Below are 23,038 nucleotides of genomic sequence, written 5' to 3'. Positions count from 1 at the left end.
CCGAAGGTCACGGGTTTAAATCTCACCACTGCTACTGCTGGGTCCTTTAGCAAGGCCCCTAACATTAAACTGTATAAATGTTACATGTTACCATTACATATAATGTAACTAAACATCTCCTTACAGAAAACCTTCAACTTATCTATTATACATTTTTTTCTTGTTGAATAACACATTGTTTTTGTTTTATAGCTTCAGTCTATGTCGATTGTCTGCCGGTTAATCAGTTGTTACTATAAAATTTAGAAATCATTTCATTGTCTCAACTTTCTGAGTTGTTTTTCCCTTTTTTCCCCCCCAGCTTCCCGTTTTTTCTCCCCTCATAGTTTTTGCCCCATAGAGTTTTTCATGATTTTGTTCCCGAATCCCAAACACAATACACATCTTTTTTTTTCAAGACCTCATGCAACCACTGCTTAAAGATCGTATTTATGCAGGAAAGGGAAGAAAAAAAAAAAGGGCACGTCTTTCTAAGGCACGTTCGCTTGTCTTTTTTTTTCCCTGAATCTGCCATGAAAAAGCAAAGGGGGTTGTAAATGCAGCTTTACTACACCCACATCATGCACCTGTTGTTGCGAATGTGGCATCTGAACAAGGTTTTGATTCAGCTGTGACAGCAGGGATTAGATTGAAGCAGCTCTTCATACACACTTGCCACCCTCGGAGAGAAATGCTGTAAAACATGCTCTCCTTTAAACAGATCTACATCACTGAGCAGCGCTTCTCCCTCGGTGGAGCTGTCAGCTGTCATTCCAGCCGAAGTTTGGATGCCATACTTTTTTTTTTTTAATTCATGTTTGTTTATTTGTTTGTTGCGGAGTGTTAGCAGTATTTTTCTCCATGTCAGCTTTATAGTCAGATTGATGGGCAGGTGGGGCTTTGAGCGGGTTTGACTTTGTTTGGCGTTTTCCTCCACTTTATGCTTCCCCCGTACCCCCTACTCCCACATCTCACACACACACACACACACACACACACACACAAACACACACACACACACAGACACACACACAGACACACACACAAACTTTATTAATTTTGTCAGTTTGTTTCTCTGCCATATGGAGATGCACCAAATCCCATTATTTTTGGTCATGGATTATATTGGGCATAACATTGGGGCGGGAAAATGATCAAAGACGTACCGTTATCACCTCTCAGTTGCAGATTGAGGCAGGGAAATAGGGCTTAATAGCAGAAAATCAGATTTAGACCAGCCAGGCATATTTGGATGGATGTGATGATTCTAGTCTTCATTTTTTGTGTGGAGATGAAAGTTGATGCTGCAAGTGTGCCAGTTCCTTTCTTCTTATTTATGGCTTCCAGTGCATATGTGACACAGAGATACTGCTGTAGACTGGCAACTGATGTTTTAGGAATATACTGAACATCTGCCCAAGCCAAAGCGGGTGTCTTCTTGTACCACACAGGCACAACTTTGACACAAACTGCTTAGCCCTATTGGAACAGCAGCTACTGTAAAGTGTCAAGTGTAAGCTTTCTTTATTGAAAGTGCTAGAAAGGTGTATAACAAGTCACGAACATATGAAGTGACCTCTAATCACAAAGCCAGATGGTAATCTCCCTCTGATAAAAAGGTTCGTTGGCAGACCGGCGCTGTTGACCCTTCATCTCTTATTGATTGTCTAATATATGCTTTGTTGAGCGTGCCCCGGCTGCACCCCTGTAGGTCATCAATCAGGACGCTCTTCAGATCATCCTGGCTCCTTATGGCCAAAAAAGCAAATGCTTTGGCCTAAAGACTTGAGCAGATGTCTTTTCTGAGGCTCGGGTGGAAATCAAATCCAAGAGCAGGGATTTGGGGCATAACGACTCAAGTAGGCTTTTGTGGCCTGAAATAAGCACATTAATTGTTATGCACACCAGGTCTTAGTTGGTTAATACAAATATTACATTCATCTTACTCATAACTTTCATTCACATTTCATTCATATACGTTTTAGGTTGTACCTGTCATCATGTCTAAACATAATGCCCATCATAACCTGTGTATGCTTTTAGATGTCGCACGATAGAGTGAATGGCGCAATCGTCCAACAGAGCAAAGATGGCCGTGCTCTTTGGATACGAGTGCTGCCAGTAATGTCTCCCTGGACAGGTCAGAGCATTGGTTACCTAATGTATGTGGAAGGGAGCGGTTTTAATCCCAAGCACTTTTCACACAGTGCTTAATCCAGGAGGAACCCTCCAAAACCCTACATTTAACCCTGCCTACTGGAAGGCTTTACACTTCAGCAGTAGGGTTAGCACCGCTTTCTCCTGACGGGTTATGAAACCCAGCTCTGAAGACCTGCATTGTGGTGACAAACAATATGAACAATATGTACAATATGAAACAATGTGTGGCGTTAGAATGTTCCACCTAGATGCTTAGCAAACACCTGGTCATGACAAAATTTAAAAAGGCCAAAAAAGAATAGAAAGCTGTGAATGATGACAATATCTCCTCGGGTATATAACATGAAAGTGCTAAACAAGCTGATATTTAAGAAGTGGTCATATCCAATCACATCTAGTTACGGTTGTTGACTCGACATGCAAATATGCAAATAAGAACATTAAGCCAGGGTTTAGAAATGTAGAAAAATTATGAAGAGCCAGAATGAATTGTTAACCATGGGTGAAGTATGAGCAGTGTGAAATGTGATAACCCAGGATTCTGTTTACCTAGGGTTTATAATAACTCGGGCTTAACTATTACAAGTGTGAAAATCCCTGAACTGTGGTACGTGTCCCGTTTCTTTCATTCATTGGTTCATGTATTAATTTATTCATCTTTATTGAATTCTCTATTCTAGTCAAGGTCACTGTTTTGTTTTTTTTGTTCTGTTTTTTTGGTTCATATATTTGGGAAATTCATTATAAAACATCTCAAGTGGGTACAAACCAAAATGTAAAAAAAAAAAAAAGTATTATATATCAGTAGTGTTTAGAGAACAAGTGACACACCATGCAAAGATTATGGCACTATATGGCCAAATGTATATGGACAGCTGACCATCAGACCCATGCAATGCTGTCCCAGAGGTGAAAGCACACAGATATGAATTCCCTGAGACTAAACCAAGCATTCCATCATGACAATGCCCCACTGCACACAAAGTAAGCTCCATAAAGACTTGGTTAGCTACGGCTGAAGTGGCACGAGCTCTGACTCTATAACCCCAATGAACACCTTTGGGCCTAATTGCAATATTGCCTGCACCCCAGGCGTCTTTACCCCACATCAGTTACTGACCTCACTAATGCTCTTGTAGCTGAATGAGCACACACCAGAAGACTGGAGGTTATTATAATAGCAGAGGAGGGACTAAATTGTGATGTTTAGCAAGCACATGGATGTGATTGTCAGGTGCCCACATGTAGTCTGTAATTATTAAGAGAACATACTTCACTAGTCTATGTGCCGGAGTCGCTCGTTTATCAGAGAGGCTATGCAAATATTTGAAAGTTCATTGCGAGCGGTTTCTTCAATAAGCCGGTTTCATAAGCTTTCTTCTGAAAACATTCCTTTGCTTGGATTTCTTTCATTCTTTCTTTCTCTTTTAACATCCTGAATTATTTTTGTTGTTTTTTCATGTCCGAACATGCTATATTTTTCCCACCACAAGAACCTGACTAAATAAAAAGGGGGGAAAAAGCTTAATAAAACCAAAGGCATTTCGAGTCTGGATGCACAAGAGTGACCAAAGCATTTAATGTCATCTTTAGAGAATGAGGCCAGAAAGCTCACTCTGCTAGTGTAAATACATGTACATCTACACATAAATACACAGATTCACATATACATACACAGTTATACACATACATACAAACACAATTACACTTTTACAGAATATACACACATAGCTGAATACTTTTTTATTTTATCTATGTGAGCCCTGCATCCTGGTCCAGGATCACTGCGGTCCATCTTAGGCTTGTTAATTAGGTTTCACTACACAGTTTCTAGTCTATCATTATATACACTGCCAGCGTTGTTCTGCAGACTTCTAAAGCTGCACCGCCAGCATTATTAAGTGATTGCTTCTTCTGATAGCACTTCAGAGACACCTTGAGCAGGGCACAGGTATTCAACCCCAGACACATACACACACACAGTATTGAGGCTATATCTGCATGCTGAGAGCCTTTTTTATTTGTTCTGTTAAGAGCTTGGTTTATTATTAATTGTGTTCCCCATTGGCTGTATTTCTATAGTCAAGTGCATATTGGCTTAAACCAAACTCAAACTACGTATTTGCTGTCTGCGTGTTGTGTGATCAAACAAGCCTTTTATTTTGGTGGAGTAAAACAATTGGGACTTAAGCAGAGGTGCCAAGATTTACGGTTAATCATTGCCGATTTTGTCACCTGAAACCTACCATTTTCTGCCCTCTCAATTAAAGTAGCAGTACGTTTAGATAAACATGGATAAAATGCACGTTGAAGGGGTGCAACAAATGCACATTTCATTGAGGGAGCTTGGACCTGCGAATTCTGAGCTAGTAGAAAACAAGTGGGTGGCACTGTGGTCTCTTTGGGATCAGAAATAAAATGGAGATGCCGCTCAAGTAGCAGTCACACTTCTTATTTGCACATCTGGTAAAAAAAAATGTTAGCATCTCTTTCTCTCTCTCTCTCTCTCTCTCTCTCTCTCTCTCTCTCTCTCTCTCTCTCTCTCTCTCTCTCTCTCTCTCTCTCTCTCTCTCTCTCTCTCTCTCTCTCTGCCTGCTGGCATTTATTATCAGGGATGTTGTCACCACACCTAGTGCCGAGAAGGACTTCCTCAATTAATTTAGGTGTGTTTACAGTGGATATTGGTCGGCATTCTATCTATCTATGTAGCTTGTCACCACTTAGGTCACCAGCAATAATCATTAAAAATAAATGCAAGTAAATGTAGAGTAATATTCAGCCCTACCTTTCTATAATACAGTATGTGTACTATGAAGCCTAAATACATTGATACCTCAAGATACGAGTGCTTTGACATTTTTTGAGATACGAGCAGTGATTCGACCAAATTTTTGCTGTGAGATACGAGCAGATTTTTGAAATATGAGCATCCGAGCCACCGCCGCCGAAACAAAGGTCCCCAACAACCACTTGTGCTCTGTTTCCCCCACCTCAGCTTCCCGCATCTCACTCAGTTAAAGACGCCTTTCCACTGCACATGACAAACGACGGTCGATAAACTGGAAGTCATTCATTTCCTATGGAGAGTCGCAAAGGCGCTGCGTGAGGTGCCGACCATCTGCGGATCCGTAATTTTCGGATCCGTTTTGAGCGTTGGATCCGTTAAAAAATTGTAACTTGTGCGACTACACCGCATCTGATATGCCGACCGGACAGGTTTTTATTAAAAGGATCGGCAGATGTTAATGAGGAAAGAGTGACCAAAAAAGGTAAAACAAGTGAAGAGAAAAGCGATGAACAAAATTAAGCAATATTAATGTATAGGAAACAGAAATTGTAGCAATGAAGTTCAGTTAAGTTCGTTAATTTTAGTGAAGTTTAGTTAAGTTCCATTTAGGTAGCATTAAGAGTGTACAGTAGCGAGTAAGTGAACTGTTTACTCCGCTCTCAATTTCCGTGCACATCTTCTGTAAAGTAAAACCAGTTTATTTTTTTTAACATTCTCTTTTATTACTGTATGTTTTTATACAATATTTGTCATTTATAAATACAGGTACTGTACATTTTTCATATATTTAAAACACACAAATAAAACAACTGGAGTGGAATTTTGCGAGCTGGAACGGATTAATGGGATTTCAATCAATTTAAATGGGGAAAATTGCTTTGTGATACGAGCAATTTGAGATACGAGCGAGGTCACGGAACGAATTAAACTCGTATCTCGGGGTATTACTGTATAGTGATGTCAGAAGGGATAGACATGCTTAAATATGGCCAGATTATAGTCAGGTCTTTTGAATATACTGTATATTATATTTTGACTTTATCCTTTATTCTATTTATATTTTTTGCTGCTGTAACAGAGACATTTCCCCTTTGTGGGACGAATAAAGGAATATCTTATCTTATCTTAAAACAGGCGTGTCATTAGATTTTGTCATCTGAGGGAGTTTTTTCTTGCCTTGTGTCTTCTTACTTGCTCATTATGCCTCTGAACCTATATTTGGAATATTGTTTATGAAGCTACTTTGTGTTAACGTTTGTTGTCAAATATAATTGAATGGAATAAACATCTCTGCTAAATCAGATCACTGAGGAAAATCCACCAAAAGTTCACCTTGAGGCAACATCTTGCTTGAAAAGTTTCTTCCCATCTGATGCTAAAGACTGATTGCAGCAAACTGAGTGAAGTTAGTTTACTTATTGGATATATGCTTTTACATCATATCACCACATAAGATGTCCTGTAAGTGATTATGATGCCATTGTTGTTGTTTTTTTCTTTACTTTTTTCTTCTCTGCACACATTTCGCACACATTTATCTAGCAGCGTGCTTAATGAAACAGCAGGCAAGACTGCAGTCTCTATAGCAACGCAAGGAGCTGACAGGCTTCAAAGAAAGTCCAGTCTGTGTTTTTTTTTGTTTTGTTTTGGTTGTTTTTTGTTTTGTTTTTTATGACCATTGCCGTCCACCCCCCTGTTGTCTCTGTTCATGCTTTGTTTTCATTCTCATCAGGTAGAATATCCACATGGGACAGATGGATAGTCATTTAAAAAGAAAAAAGAAGTATGAAGAGATGAGGCTAGAGCTGGTTTAGCAGCACTGGGTTCTGTTGTGTGTGCATATGTGTTTAAATGGTGGTTCAGGTGTTGATGCCTGCTGCAGGCTTATATCTGTCTTTTCAGTGGTTCAGCAGCTATCCGGAAAGCAACTCTGACAGCAGGGCATCACCGCTGACACTCAACTGCACACATACACTGCACACTCCCTCCTGGGCCTGTAAATACATGACATGGCTCTCTCTCTCTCTCTCAATCACACACACACGTTGTGAGTAAAGATGTCGACGCTGTTCCTCAAGCTATGTGAGAAAATGAATATGACATGAAAACTCCTAAATGTGTCAAGCTATTTAAGTTAGTGTGATGATACTGGTGGAAAAGCAAACTGAGGGGGGTGGGGGGTGGGGATTGAATTTTATGCAGTTTATCTGGAGGCATAAAATTTAACATGGACCACAGTAATAATCTTGACCATTTTGAGCCGATCCGCTCCTCCAGACAATTGTAAATTTCTCTGCTATTCATAAATGATCCTTTTTCTAAATGGTCCTGTGGTGTGTGAAATCCAATCTTCATTTATCAGTCTGTAGTAGTAGTAGTAGTAGTAGCCACCTCAAAGAGCAAAGTATAATGGAAAAGGAAAACGATTTCATTTATTTGATTAACAGCATTTGAATGATGCCTTAAGGTTACCCTTTTTATAGTCTGCAGTTTTTGGTTTTTCAGTTTGAAATTTGATCTTTGAACCCTAATCTAACTACAGATATGTGCAGTTATTAGGGTTGTTGTTATCTCAGAGCTCAAGGGCCACCATTTTAACCCTCAGCTTCCAGCATATTTCCTCCAGGTTTTGTTCTCCAAACTCCCAAACATGGATTGGTGATGCGACTCAGATCATACAGAACTTTAAAACCAATGAATGGTGACATGAATGGCACTTGTCAAGGAATACAATATTTTAGGTAGCAAGTGAACAGTCGGTGATGTGGTAGAAGCATCGTGTAAGGTTCTGGACACCCAGGTAGGTGTGTGTCGCTTACCTGGGGATGAGATGACACCAGGATGCACTATAAGAAGAAGGCAAGCTGGTGGAGGCAGTGTGATGCTCTTGGCAATGTTTTTCTTGTAAACCTTGGGTCCGGGTATTCATGTGGATGTTACTTTCCTAAGTATCCCACCTAAACTTTGATAAAGTCCAAGTACACTTCTTCATGGCAGCAATAATCTCCAATGGCAGTGGCCTCTTTCAGCAGGAGAGCGTACCCTGCAACACTGCAAATATTTTTCAGAAATGTTTTGAGGAGCATGACAAAGGTTTTGACTTGGCCTCCAAATTCCCCAGATCTCTATCTTTTTGAGCATCTGTGGGATGTGCTGGACAATCCGTTAAGGCCTTACCTCACAACTAACTTACACAGTTTAAAGGATCTGCTGCTATAACATCTTGGTGCCAGATGCCACAGCACACCTTTATATGTCTTGCAGAGTCCAGGCTTAAGGAGTCCGAGCAGTTTTGGCAGCATTAGGGGGACCTACACAGTATTAGACAGGTGGATTTAATGTTATGGCTGATCAGCATAAATTGTCCCTGGGTGTGAATAAGTGTGTGAATGTGTGTTTGTTACCCTGTAATGGACTGCAAACTGCACTATAAACCTGACCAGCAAGTCCTCTTGAAGAGGAGTAAATCAATGAATGAATCAGACTTGCCCATAAAATTATAACAGTTATCTGGGGAAATTGTTTGCACACCGGTTACATCATTATTTGTACATAGAGCTTCTATGGATTTTGATGCTGTTTTTATACTTTTGTTTTTTACAGCTGATTCTGTAGATTTTATCCTCTCTTTAAAGTGATGAATAGTTAGCTAAGGATCAAAGTCTTCCTGATACTGGCTAAGATGGTCAGTCCTCTAAGGCATGCTACAGACAGGAAGATGCCAGTATGCCTGCCAGCCACAGGGGTCACAGCAATGTTTCTGTGCACTCACTTCCTCTTAACTGATTAGGTTTCATGCCTCTCTCTCTCTCTCTCTCTCTCTCTCTCTCTCTCTCTCTCTCTCTCTCTCTCTCTCTCTCTCTCTCTCTCTCTCTCTCTCTCTCTCTCTCTCTCTCTCTCTCTCTCTCTCTCTTCCACCCACACTTTTTCCATCTTTATCATTTCAGGCAAACAGCAGGTTGAAGCAGCTTGAGAAGGAATACACCCAGAAGCTTGCTAAGTCTGCACAGGTAAACCTAAAGATTGTTGAAAAGGCATAAACCCATTTTGTAGAGAATTCCCACTTGTTTCTTGTGTTAAATTATTTAAAATATATAAAGTAATCATCATTAAAACGTGAATACACATTCATTCAGATCTCCTATACTTCTGTTTTCCTCTCCTTTATTTCTATTTGTCAGCTATATTAATGTGTCTAAAGTACTAAGCTTTCTTGTCTTCATGTCTTCGTGATGTACACAGGGTTCCATACTCAAAAATCCATGCGTTCCATATGCAACATTTTTAATGGAAATCAAAGATTGAGAGCTTCCTGGAAGCAAAAGACGTTTTTTTCCTACAATGATGTAATGAGTTTGTATGAGATATCCACTCGGGATTATTTCTACTGCTCATTTATAGATCATTTTGGTTTTGATGTTTAATATACCTCAATATATTCAGTTTTTGTCTGAGGAGATTAAATTCTTCTCTAACATATACATCTCTACATTCAGGAGCCTTTATTGGGTATGTCATAACTTCAGTACCATATGTTTTTTGTTTCAAAAGATTTTGTAGAAACAGAGATGATTGCTGTGGAGTTCATTGTTTATTGTCCTTTATGTAACCCGCTGTTTTTACAGTAGGTTGTCCTGCAGCTCTTTCTCAAGTGACTGCTGGCTTCTTTCTTAACATCTTTATCATTAGTCTAAAAGTTTGTTGCCGGATATTATATTTCATTGCACCATTTCAGGGATGAATAGAATTTATTCTTCTGCATATTCTCAAGCCACTTATTAAATAACGTCGTCTATGATTGCGCCCATGATTGCGACTTGTTGCGTGACCTCTTCCCAACCAGTGGCAGCTTCCTTTATAATGGCACCTATTGCCAGAGAACAGGAAGTAGATCAAATAACAATAAAAATTAGATCTATGTTTATTTCCCCTCACTGTATTTCCATTTCAAATTAAGATGTATTCAGAACAAACATTCATGAGACACACCTGTGATAATTAACAAATTAGGGATGATTATAGTATCTTATGTAAGAGAAAGGCAAAAATAAATAAATAAATAAAATGAGTATAGTTATCACTAGAACCATGTGTACATCAATCTTTGTTTTTGCTTTCCATTCATACATGCTGTCTTGTCTCCCTGGAACCTTCACCCCCACCAACCATGTGGTTAACATTAGATTTAATCTGTAAAGACTGAGAACCGTTAAAGAAACTCAGCCTGGGTTTTTCTCTCTGCTCATGAATCAAGCTGTGGGTTTTATACTAAAGCTTAGTTTTCACGTTCTTTATTCCACTCATCCCTCTCTCAGTGGGTGAGATTGCACGGGTTAACACACTGGCTGAACTCCCGCAAATTGTTTATGTTTCGAGGGGGGGTAATTTCTTCCCGTTGCAAGGCTGCAACCTCCAAAGGCATTTTTATCTGACATAATTGCCCCCTCATTACCTAACTCTCAACCCATTCTTGTTTATATTTTTGTGCCCTCCTTCTCTTCTTTCACTTTATTCGAGAACCCTATCACCCCACCCCACCCCAAAACACACAGGGTTCAAAGTGAGGTTGACGAGCAGATGTGTGAAATTGGCTGACTATTAAGTTACACAACGGCGGACGACAACAAATAAAAGCGTGCAAGTGTGTACGAGTCGGGGTTTGCGGACACTTGCCCATCTTTTGTCTAATGCAATGTTTCTGTAGAGAGAACACAAGCCATTAAACCCCTCCTTTTCCCAACTACCCCCTCACGATTTTTTTTAAAGCTTAAAATTGTCATAAGCTGAACAAACAAGTCTCTTCCCCCTCTGCCACACCTTTGTGGGAAAGCAGAGGTTTGGGTTAAAGTCTGATTAAATGCACCCTAAACATTAAATAGGATTTAGCATAGCTGTTATTATTGTCTGATGTTTAACACACCCTGATCTGTTTTGCCTCGAATCTCACTGTGAGAAGCTTATGTGTATTTGTGTGGCCTTTGAACCGCTAACCAGCATTCTACAAGTAACATTTGCCTTCTTATCAAGAATTAGCTTTCCTTTTTGCCCCAGGGCAATGCAGTTGCATGTGTAATAACCCAATTAAACATGCACCAGGCTATGCATTAGCATCAAGGGCAGCATGGCTTGTGCTGTGAGCACTCTTAACTTTTCACAACATGTCTTTCTGCCAAACCGTGCACATGCAAAGAAGATTCATTTTCAAATCCATATTTGACCCTCTCATGTTTTGCAGCATTCCAGCTAATGATTAGCATTTAGATGAGGCTAAGAAAAGATGCAGTCCAAGCAAAAGTGCATATGTAAACCACTGGCTCAGTGTCAGTTGAAATGGAGTAACTGACCCTAGCAGTTATCACTCAGATATGATGGGAACTTCATAGAGATTTCTGATTTTACATTATTCAGGTGCATCTGTTTTGTGGTTAGAATAATGAGCATCTGAGATGAAATATAGAAAGAAAATAAAAAGTCACTTCACACACCAGTGCCTGTTGATTCTATTACAGGATCTTTATTTCATTGCACCTACGCACTTGAGTCCTGGTTAGCTGGCATTGAAGTGCACAGTCATCAAGCTGTAGAGCAACAACCCTACTCATTTGGCTTCAGCAGGAAGTGTGCTTGCTCCCAGCCTAAACAGTGGCTGTGAAATTACAGAATGCGAGCTGAGGCAATTACACTAGAAAGAGCCTAAATATCAGAGGAAAGCTACAGGAATAACAAGAAAGCAGGGATGGCTGTGAGCCTCCAGGCTGAAGAATAGATGCGGGAATCTATATGGCAAAATAATTATTACCAAGAGAACTGATGTTACCATAATAATGTAGTGTTTGTTGCTTTCATGTGGTCCACCCACTGACAAAATAAGCCTAATCTCTCGCTCTGTGGCTGCTCTAAAGTGTTCACTCCCTACTCCCACACAATGAATGGATTTCAAGCAAATTATTCCTGCTGAAAGTTTGCACACGATAAACAATTATCAGTCTAGCCCAAAGCAGCCGCCTCTGGCTCACATTTGCCTTTCTTCGCCTTCCAGTCTAAATAAAATCTTCATTTGACTGCAGCATCACAGATAAAGTTTCACTCCTTTAAACATCTATTCATGCAACAATTTTAACAACTTGCGGCATTCTTTCTGTCTTTTTCAGCCCATACGCCCCCACTCCCCCTTTTTTATCACCTGTCATGATTGATGTGTACAGATTGATGTTAAGTTCAAGCAGTATGATGATGAAGCTTATGTAAATCAGTGTTTATAAGGCAAGTCTATGTGTTTTGGATTTTAGAGATTTGAATTGTTCTTGGGGAACACGTAGAAAGAAATGATAGAAGATTAGATCTTCAACAAGAATGTTAAGTAGTCCGGCATGTTCAGTTGTTTACCCCAATAAACTCCCCGATTTACTCAACGATCAGCATATTCTGTGCATACTGTATATACTATGAATCTGGTTAAGCTGATATTTGCCACAAACATAAAATAAAAACAATCAAACTTTTGATCTATATCCAGTGTAACGCAAGAGAAGAAAGTAAGATTGTGTTTAAAAAATGTCTTATAGATAACTAGGAGCAGTAAATAACATGTCAGATTAAAATATATGCTGTGTTTGATTGACAAAGTGGTGCTGCTACCACGTTCCTGTGAAATGTCATGAATCTAATAGCCTCACTGCTAGCAATGTTACTAAAAGTAATTCCGGTTGTTCACTGACTAACACGTAGGCCCATTGTTTTCTTATTATCAGATTACTGACATGCATCTAAACATGGTAAGTGTCGTTGTGTTTTGTTTGTTCTGTGTGTGCTTCTCTAGACAATGGCAGAGCTGCAAACAACTTTGTTCTCCATTAAAGATGAGAGCAAACAAACTCAGCTGGCTCTGGAGCGCCAGATAGAGGAAGCACGTACACACTGGGAGGAGGAGAGAAGACAGCTCAGCCGAGATGCTGATCGTGTCAGCAAGGTGAACACACACACACACACACACACACACACACACACACACACACACACACACACACACACACACACACACACATTAATATATAAATCCAAAGCTAAGTGGATCTGAATAATTCTATTGTACAATACTGTACCATGACTTCGTATAACAGTATATCCCTCACAAAGGTCTTCTTTCTATAAGGCTTAGAAATATGATGTCATGGTGAAGAATCCTATGAGTGATCAGCTATATCAGCAAGATTAGCCAGCCATTAAGGCATTCTAGTAGAGTGGCTGAGCGGTATGCACACAACATACACACTCGCACACCAGGCTCAGACACTACACGGCCTTTGACTGGTTGCAAAACAAACACCAGCAAATTCACCCATTTACTTTGACAAGTTTCTGTTTTCTACACCAAACTGCCACAAACTGCAATGTATCTTCTAACCCATCACACACTGTACTATCTATAATGATGCTCTTCAGCACATACTCAAATCGGTTATCTAGGAATTTTACCATGACAGCACAAATTTTTATGCTATTAACAAATACGCATGGTAGATACCATGCATGGTAGATTTGTTTTGACTTTAATCTCGGCATAGTCGGCTTGAGTAGCTAGCAGATTAAGTGGAGGTTAACCTGCTTTGTTCTACTGTTTCAGAAATTGCATCAAAACAGTCGTTCACACAGTGTTTATTTGCCAGTATTTGAAGAGCTGTAATTTGTTATTCATGTTATGAACATGACATACCTTCAGAAGGCTTAGGATGGTCATAACCCAGTTGAACCACATATCTTGCCAGCAGCAACCATAGCTAACAAAAGACCATTATTTAATGATGTCCATGATGATAGACATGATAATTTCGAAACTTTGTGTACGGTGCAGTAAATAGACAAGATAGCACAAGTAACAACCTGGTGCACCTTCAATAGACAGAAAACAGGAATTGCATTAGAGTAAACTAATAAATGTGTCCCACTGTCTACATTCCGATCGTTTTTTCTAGGTATGTCTAGATAGAACCGCCTGCGGCACATTTAAAGTAGGTAAAGGAGTGTCCTCACAATCCACTTCTTTCATTAAGAATAAAAAAAAAAAACTTTTTTCTGGTACCTTGTAGCTAATCCAGACTTCTTCAAGCATAACCAGCAGTCTGCTTATATTACAATAAGTCTCATCGAGTCGAACATGACCGCTTCAGCCTTTTCTGTTTGAGATATTTTTTCATTTAGCACCTGACGCTCAAGTGCTAGTTTTGAATGCACAAACCACTCGGAGGCCTCATAAGTTAACTACTAAGTTAATGGAGCACAAATTAATAGCTGTCCTGCTTATTAAATTCCACACTGAGATACAGAGAGACAGAGTTTGATTAAGAATAGAAGGGAGATCCGAAAACATATGACAATCATAGACAGTCAGAGAAAAACTATTGCAGGCTGATATTATTTCCAGACTGCTCAGTTCAAAGGCAGATTATGAAAGCCAAAGTCCTGAAACAAAAAAAAATGAAAGGGGTGGAAAAACATGAACATCAAAGTCTAGTGTATTTGAGTGCAATAATCCTTAAATGTTTGTTGTGAGCAGAGCAACTCATATCAGATGTCCCTTTCTCACCTTGGTGTTTAACCTAAATCTCCAGAAAGGTGGCTCTTCTCATTTCTTTAATTGTTTGCATTTCTCTGAAAGGTCCTTAAGGCGAGAAATGGCACCATGTGGTTGCTTCACTTCACACCCCGCTGGCTTTAGCACGGAGCTATGTTATTTGCATGGCTGTGTTTTCTCTCGCACATGAAAACAAACAAAAAGGTCCATGCTGCCACGAAAGCAAAGAACACAGCAGTTGGCGACGACAAGACAACTGGGGTTTATTGTAAATACAGACCCAAGTTGGGAGACTGGCAGTCACTGGTGAGTGCTAAAAGACAGAGCATAGTTTATACATGCTGCGCCAGATATAAAAGCTCAGCAAATGTTGTTGTGATGTCTTTACCGATTACCCTTTACCTGTGCTGCATTTCGAATCACACACTTTTCTGGGACAAACGTACCAGACATAATTGTAGTAACCTAAAAAAAAGGGGGGGGGGGGGGGGTTAAGTCAAGTTTGCAAATGGTTAGAGACCATGGAGTTCATATATCATGAACAGGCATTGCATCCTTTATATAACGTTCTCTGTGCTCTCCTACGTACACAGTGGCATGTCTCCAAAGTGCATGGCTTTAAGGCAGATACATCAGTGCATTAGTCAGTGGTTTAGGTTCTGCAGAGAAGAGAAAAATCGAATGGGTTAGTGGGTATGTACCCAAACAAGCTGCTTCAATTTATAAGAATCTATTTTTTCATTCATAGAGTAGTTTAAAATGTAACATACCATTAAAACTTCAACTTCAAGTAAGCCAGATTTACTAATGGATTTAGTTCTCTCAACCCGAGTCATCTATATTAGACAAAGGGAAAGGTCTAAAGTGGCAGCATTCATCTCAAATTACTCTACCAGATAATAAGCTATCGTCAGCTTTACTCCCAAGCCACCCAACTTGGGAAAGATGGCTTGGCACGTTTGTTTGAGAGCGGAGATTGAACTTCAAGAACCTTCTTCAACGTGACATTAAAAGCTGTGTCTAATTGGCGCCGCTTCATCTACATCAATAACAGGTTCTCTCAGGCAAGAACAAGAACATATGTCTGAAAATAGGGATCATGAAACTCTTATCAGTTTAAGTAATGTCTTGTGGTCAAAAGGCATCCCATTTTTCTTTTTGAGAACTCTGTTATTGGTTCTCGCCTTAACTCCTATGTCATGAGTGTTTCTCAGTACAAAGTTGCATAAAACACAAAGCCTCCATTCCCTGTTGTGCAAGCTCACCCACAAATACACTGTAGTACGATTAGTGTTGATGCACTAGGACACACTATCATTTTGCCTATTGTACCCCTGGGCTAGACTTCTATCATCCCTTTGTTATGAGCCTGAACAGGTGGCTAGAAGAACCGATCCTGGGAAGTGAGTTAACCCCAAACATTGGTTTTAGAGAGTCTGGGTTTGTTTTTGTCTCAGCTGGATTAACAGTGACTGACTACTTTGAAAGTCTACCACTAGCAGCAGATTATATGCTCAAGGTCCAGTTACATAAAAATTCCTTACTTACCGCGACAGTCTGGATAAACAAATAACACGACTGCACTGCGAATGCAGTCACCTCTTAATGGTCTGCCTTTTACCTTTATTGATTTTTGCTTATAATTGTTCAATTTTAAACAGCACCATGGACTCAGGAACCCAGAAATTTTAACCAATCTCACGGACATTTTTGATTGCATCTGTATGCTATAATTTTCCTAGTTGGGTCTGTTTCCCAAAATAAAAGCAGGTTCATAAATTTACTCAAATCATGTTGCCTCTGAAAATGATGAAAAGGTTTCTGGTGATGAATGAATGAATGAATGAGTTCATGGGTTGGGTCTGTTATTGCAAAATCTTAACATAAGCACACTGTTAAAATGTTGCACTTTTTTTCTGCATGCTTCATTTCTTACTGCCTATATTAAAGGCACATCGTTATGACAGTTTTCAGACGTGGCAGGAGAAATGAATTAGGGTTTAGGGTTTGGATTAGGGTTAACCCTAACCCTAAAAATGTGTCAGTCTCTTTTGAGCCACCTCCTGTTAAATCTTTTACCTAGCTACATGGTATTAGATAAGATGAAACAGAGGATCTGCCACAATGAGTCATGTTTATTAAACAGGTGCTTGGTTTGGTGAAACACATTGCTTCTTCCACACCTCTGCTGCAGTCCACGAGTTGATTATGACATCAATTCTAGGCCTAGAGAAAACCTGCTACTGTTTAATATGCCCCCCCATTTTCAGCACTACCAGTACATAAATACTTCTTCAAACATCGAGTTAAAGCAGTCAGCATGCAAATATGACACTATGCCTAACAGGGATGATTTTCAAAACATGGGTAAATAGCAAGGCTTGTACCAATTATGTAGGACACTTATGAACAAACTGACAAGCAATCAAAACAAATTCACATGTCAGATCCCACCATAGTGTAAATACATGCCAGCAAAACTAGGTGCACACTTACAAAATATTCATGGAGCCAAATTATACCCACGCAGCCAAGCCCAAAGACAACAATTAGTGAAAATATTTTGTTTGCATTATTCATTTGTTTCAGTCTTACTTCATGACTGTAACAAAAGCAAGAGGAATGACAATTAGAGATGACAATACGAACAACGTTTGTGACTAGAGAACAAAGCATGACTGGAGAACAAAAGAAACAGCATGTGAAGCTGGAACACATCAGTAGTGTGTACATACAGTATACTGCTGTGGCATGCTGCTGTGTTGTTGCTCAACTCCAGTCATGAGAAACAGGTGCAAACTCAGAACACCCAGTGGGGAATATTCATTTTCACTGTGGAGTGAAAGGTGTGGAAGGTTGACAACAATCGCCTTTTTTGAAAAACAGTTCATGCATGGTCTTAGCAGGGATCCTCAAAGAGTTTATGCAAATATAGTAGCAATTGCCATGCAGGATTTGTGCAACAAGCATCACTACTGTACATTAACTAGGGAAGCTTGAAGCCTGGCCTGTTTCTCCAACTGTTAAGCCATTCAGTTCATTATTTCCTAACAGTTTTCTCATAATGCAGTTTCTGCAGTATTTTGCTTGTGTTTCCATTCTTTATTTTCATCCGATTAGCACTTATTACGATTTTACTGAACCAATCTCACTTATGCATTTCTTTTGCACACTGTAACACTCTTTTGATAGTGAATCTAGAATAAATCCAGATCTCATTCTCTCTTTTTTTTTAACAGCTTAATTAGCATGTGTTACATTTTCTAAGTTAAAGGCTGTGAATGAAATTAAAGAGTGTGGGTGAGTGAGCGAGCAGCCATTGCAGTTTCAAAGCCTATGTAAGTCAGACACAAGGCACCCAGCTGGCCCTTCCAGTCCTCCTGCTGTGAGCCACGTTTCACTACGATCTGCTGGTTGAGCTGAGAGAACAAGTTGTCAATAAACTGGTGACAATGATCCATTCCTGACTCTTGTTTTCCCTCAAAAACAAGTTGTTGTCATCACTTTAGCATCTAGTCCTGGGAGTTCCTCTAAGACCCACCTGTAAAGTCCAATCACACAGTTATTTATCGCCCCCTTCCACTTTCAGTAATTGAAATTAAAGTAAGGTTCCATGTTACATTCATAGCCAGCATAATCATAATGATTCCCCTACTGGTTCTGGCTTGTAATGTTTGTTTTGTTTTTGTTTTAACTTCTGGGTAGGGCTGCATGTATGTGTCGGTCACACCTAGCTCCAACAGCTGCAGTGATGGTGGTGGTATTTTTGACAGCATTGCTGTTGGGAAGAGTTACGCACAATGATCTTCAGCAGATTCTTTAGTCTGCTTAATGGACGTAACTTTGTGTTAACCCACTACCCTTTGAGTGGATCGATTATTATGGTAGGGTTTTAATAATAATAAGAACAAGAAGAAGAAGAAGAATTTTACATGCTAGAAAAATTCCAGCAATGGCAATTTCTTTTATGCTGTACAAACATCTTGGAAACTATCAGGTAAATATTGAGGAAAGTAAAGCAACACAGGTAGAGCGGCTAAGGTCTCAACTTACGAGAACCCTACATGTGTATCAAGACACTCATTGTCACACATTCCCTAATGAACGGCATTGAAAATGGTACATAAAGTTTGTGGGGTTTTTTTGAATTTTCTATTAAATGAGGATTTGAAATAATAGTGAAAGCTTATAATGGATTTTGTCATTCACATTTGAATAAATAACAATGGCGACATCCCAGTTTTGAAAGGCTAATGTCTGCTTCTTTGCCCAGCTGTTTATCGCATCTGTATGTCAGATAATCTGATAAAAGAAAATAATTATCTGTCAAAAAGTTAGATATTGTGAATCATGAAGAGTATGATGTAAGAGAAGGTTAAGTCTCTCAGGTTTAGGCAGATGATTGTTACCCCATTTAACACATGGACTTTTATGAGTTTACTGGAAGTGTGCACAAATAAGCTAACATGTCGAATTACAAAAGCTTTTACTTTTTTTACAAGGTGAACAATTCAAATCATGGGTTTCTTAAATGTAATAACAGCATCTGTTCTTGGTGGTACAAAAATGGTACTTAAAACGCAAAACGTGCCTTTTTAGGGGAAAAACTAAAATCATTAATCAGTTCAGAATTATGTCTATAGCATTTGTTTAAAACAATGGATTTTGTCAAATAGCAGCTTTATAAAAATATAAAAATTAGATAAATCATTAGAAGTATTAACTGATTTAATAAGTAACAATTGTACATGAATTGCTGTCAATTAAAAACTGACTGTATAATTTCATATACATGACTGACAGCATAAAAATAATAATAATTAATGCACCTGAATGTTCTACAATAACAGTGAAAACCAAACTGAAACTCAACAAAAATATTGTCCACACACTGACACACTGATACTGGAACAGTGAATCGGTAGCAGGTGGAATATCAACGTGGAGTAACAATGATTGACTTTCCTTCACTTCCAAACTGATCAACAAGTAAAATGAACTCAAGTGGTTAAAACCTAAATTCTACAAATTCCATTGTGTAAAGGAAATGTCTTTCCTGGCAAATGATCATGTGCATATGATCTTTGCTAGTAAAATGCTGTTTAAATGAACCAAAATTTGGTCATTACAGATACAGTGGTAGAATAATCTGTCTCTGGTTTTGAGCCATTGTGGAATGTGCTCCTTAATATTTGCCGAGATTTGAGAACAGAGATCCTCTGCTTTCTCTTTTAAAGCACTCTCATCACTGATTTCTTTTAATCCATTTTTACTCTCTCTCTCTCTCTCACACACACACACACACACACACACCTCCCACTTTATCTCACACACTGATGTGCTTCTCCTCAGTGCACTGTAAACTATGACTCAGTAGGAGTCTCTGTAATCCGACGGGTCCCACATGTCTGCTCAGGCAGATGGTAGCTGACGGGGTTCGGGTCACATTCAGCTTCCTTTAGGCAGTTGTAGTGTGGAGCTGTGGGAAGACAGACTCCGGTTCAAGCATGCCTGAGCTGAAAATGTGTCCTGACATGCACTGTAGCTCTGACTCACAGATTTGAGAAAAGAAAAGGCTGCCTGCCCCCCAACTCGAGCCTTCACAAGAGAGCAGAGAGAGAGATGTAGTGTAATTGCTACTGTGAATGATGTACTGTGCAGCACTGTTCAGCCAGTGGAGTAAGGCTCTGGCGAGCAACACACACTTACACACAAACACACTCAAATTAGTAATGATGCATGATAGGACGCAGCATTATTATTTATCCAGCTTGTTTAACCATATGAACAGTGGTCTAATGTTAGCCACTTAGCTTATCTCACCTCACTAGTATTATAACCATTTGGGTGTAATTAAGAGTATGCCTTCTGAAGTCTTTAATGACTCGGTATATTTGAATCCATTCAGTAAAATGATTCATTCTGATTCATTCACTGATCTGTTTAAATGTGCCCCCTTCTGAAGCAGACAGCACACAGTTTAAGTGTTACTATATTATGAGCTCTTTATATTCCAAGTTATTGATGTATTAGTATATCCAAACATGGGGCAATGAGGAGTTGAAATTTCTTGAGCTCACTGTTTCATAGATGTTGAAAAGAATATATATATATATATATATAAGTGAACCGTTTCTGTTAATGTTCACATTAAATGTGTTGTACCAAAGCTGCTGGTTTACTGGTGTATTAGATCATGGTGCTTAGGAGAAATCTATCTATCTATCTATCTATCTATCTATCTATCTATCTATCTATCTATCTATCTATCTATCTATCTATCTATCTATCTATCTATCTATCTATCTATCTATCTGTCTGTCTGTCTGTCTGTCTGTTTATTTATTTATTTGCCTCTTCTGATTGGAAATTAATGCCTCGCTTGTTCAGAGGAAGGAGCGTGGGCTATATTTAATTGTTTGTTTGTATGTTTGATAGATTTTCTATTGTTGATGTGCAGATATATCAAATCAAGAAATCAAGATACAATAATGTGCTGTATTCTTAGACTTGTTTCTGTCTAAATATTTGTTCTGTCCCAGTTGATGGGCATCTCTGGCTCTTGTAATGTTACCCAACCATTTGTGGATTACACGTAATCATGGAATGACTTCAAATTTTTGGAATTGTTCAAAGGATTAAGCGATCAAGTCACAAACAATGGGAAGAACATGTAAAATCTATGTATAAATTTTTACCCCAAAAAGCAATCTTATCTCTCTTTTTCTTAGCTTGATGTAAACATATATTTCATTAAGACAGGCAGGTGTATCAATCCCAGAATGCAGTGTGACTGTTTTCCGGTCACTGTACTTGTTTGTTTTTCCAACCTCAAAAACAGACCCAAGCGAATAACAGTGACGTTCTCCACAAGGATCTGAGCCTGCCATGTGTTGTGGGGGTGTGGGAAAGAGATAATTGAAGAGTGATGAGTGTTCAAGGCAATTTCCCCCCCAAAGAAAAACGATGCCTGAACTTCACAGGAAGTAGCACAAGATAACATTCCAGCATCCTGCTTTAGAAAAGATTCGAAACTTGTCACTCTCTTCCTCTGTTTTTCTAGGACAATAGCACACTGTGCAGCCTGTTTCATTCATTTCTGCTGTCACTTAGTGCTTGGATCAACCACCATACCTTCCCATTTTTTTCTTTTCTAACTAATTCTAAAAAAAAAAATTCCCTCTACATGTTACATGCTGGCTCAAGTATAACAGAAAAGCCAGAAATATGTTTCCTCTATTTTTTTTTCTTTCCCTTTCCCTGGTGCAGAGCTTTATAGCATCAGGTCTACTTTAATTATATCACGCTATACATAGTCACTTTTTTCCCCTCTCTCGCCACAAACTGTCTTTTGTGTTTTGAGTCTGTTCAAGGATTTCTAAAGGACGTGCTGGCATGGACAGGCCTTGGCGGGAGAAGCTGGGGGGGAGGAGGGAGGTATTGAACTGTTATTGTTTGAAAGGCAAGGCATGTAAGCGGCCTTCACAGCACCGGAGCCACCGCAGAGAACAAAACAAAGAGAGAGCAAGGAGGGAAGGAAGAAAGAAAGCTTTAAAGACACACAAACCCAATCCCTCCTTTATATCCAGCTGTGCTAAGGGAGAAATGAAGCAAACCTTTAAATCTCTTCCAGCACCCTCCACCTCTTTTGCTGTTCCTTTCTCTTTCTTTAGCGCTCTTGGACTCCTCTTATCCCCGTCCTTTGTCATTTCGCAAATCCAAACATCAGAGATTGCAGCTGTCTTTAGAGACGTACAGCTGTTGTCGCAGTAGCTGTGTGGAATAGAAGTAATAAACTGGCTTTGCCTTACGTGTTTGATTGACTGCTACTTTCATCAAGTTGCCCATCACTAATAGCTTGGCTCCGGTGGTACACTCATCTGCTCGCATTAAGTGTGTATCTAAGGGCATAGCCTTTTTTCTTAAAGTTGTGGCTGTGGGAAGGGGCATCATCGAGTCTACTGCAGATGAACCTTTAACAATCAACCCGTCCGCATTACAAGAAGCAACTGCAGATATACTCCTGGATTTTCAGGTTCCCAGTGTGTGTGTGTGTGTGTGTGTGTGCGTGTGCGTGTGTGTATTTGTTTGTGTGTGTTTTAAGTTTTTAATTAGCCTTACTTGTTGCCATTCAAGGATTCTGTTGAGTCGTGCAGGATCTATAGGACACTTTTTTTAGAGAACAAATGCTGCAAGAAGTAGTTCTGCATGAGGCAGGATCTAGTGCTAAAAACATGTAGGGAATAAAAGGGCCTGAGAGTATTTCCCCTCTTTCTCTTTCCCCCATTCCCCCAATGGAAGCATGTCTTATCTTTACAGAAGGACCACCCAGAAAAGGCTACTTGAATCTCACCTTGTTTTTTTGTGTGTGTGAGTGTCAGTGTGTGTGAGTGTGTGTGAGTGTGAGTGTGTGTGTGTGTGTGTGTGTGTGTGTGTGTGTGTGTGTGTGTGTGTGTGTGTAAGGGGTGAGGGGTGTCTGAAGCCTTTTAAATCTCATCACTTGAATCTTAGCGTTCCTGCAGGTCTGTACAGGTGTACTA

At 39.5% G+C, this 23,038-nt stretch overlaps 1 protein-coding gene across 19 annotated transcripts in view; it reads left to right on the top strand.

Moving 5' to 3' along the window:
- The window catches only part of cep112 (centrosomal protein 112), a 125,303-nt gene that overhangs the window by 87,986 nt on the left and 14,279 nt on the right, over positions 1-23,038 (top strand). For 15 of the 19 annotated variants that reach the window (XM_047800660.1, XM_047800652.1, XM_047800655.1 and 12 more), the window contains 2 exons: positions 8,875-8,937; positions 12,747-12,896. The exons of 2 other annotated variants lie outside the window; for them this stretch is intronic. In XM_047800660.1, the coding sequence (XP_047656616.1) occupies positions 8,875-8,937; positions 12,747-12,896 (213 nt within the window). The remainder of the gene's footprint in view (positions 1-8,874; positions 8,938-12,746; positions 12,897-23,038) is intronic. 2 more of the 19 variants (XM_047800658.1, XM_047800651.1) reach the window with 1 other exon arrangement.

The sequence above is a fragment of the Tachysurus fulvidraco genome, chromosome 15 (assembly GCF_022655615.1).
Source record: "Tachysurus fulvidraco isolate hzauxx_2018 chromosome 15, HZAU_PFXX_2.0, whole genome shotgun sequence".
Lineage (NCBI taxonomy): Eukaryota > Metazoa > Chordata > Actinopteri > Siluriformes > Bagridae > Tachysurus > Tachysurus fulvidraco.
The sequence above is the reverse complement of the archived record's forward strand: the minus strand, read 5'-3'. Positions and strand labels throughout refer to the sequence as shown.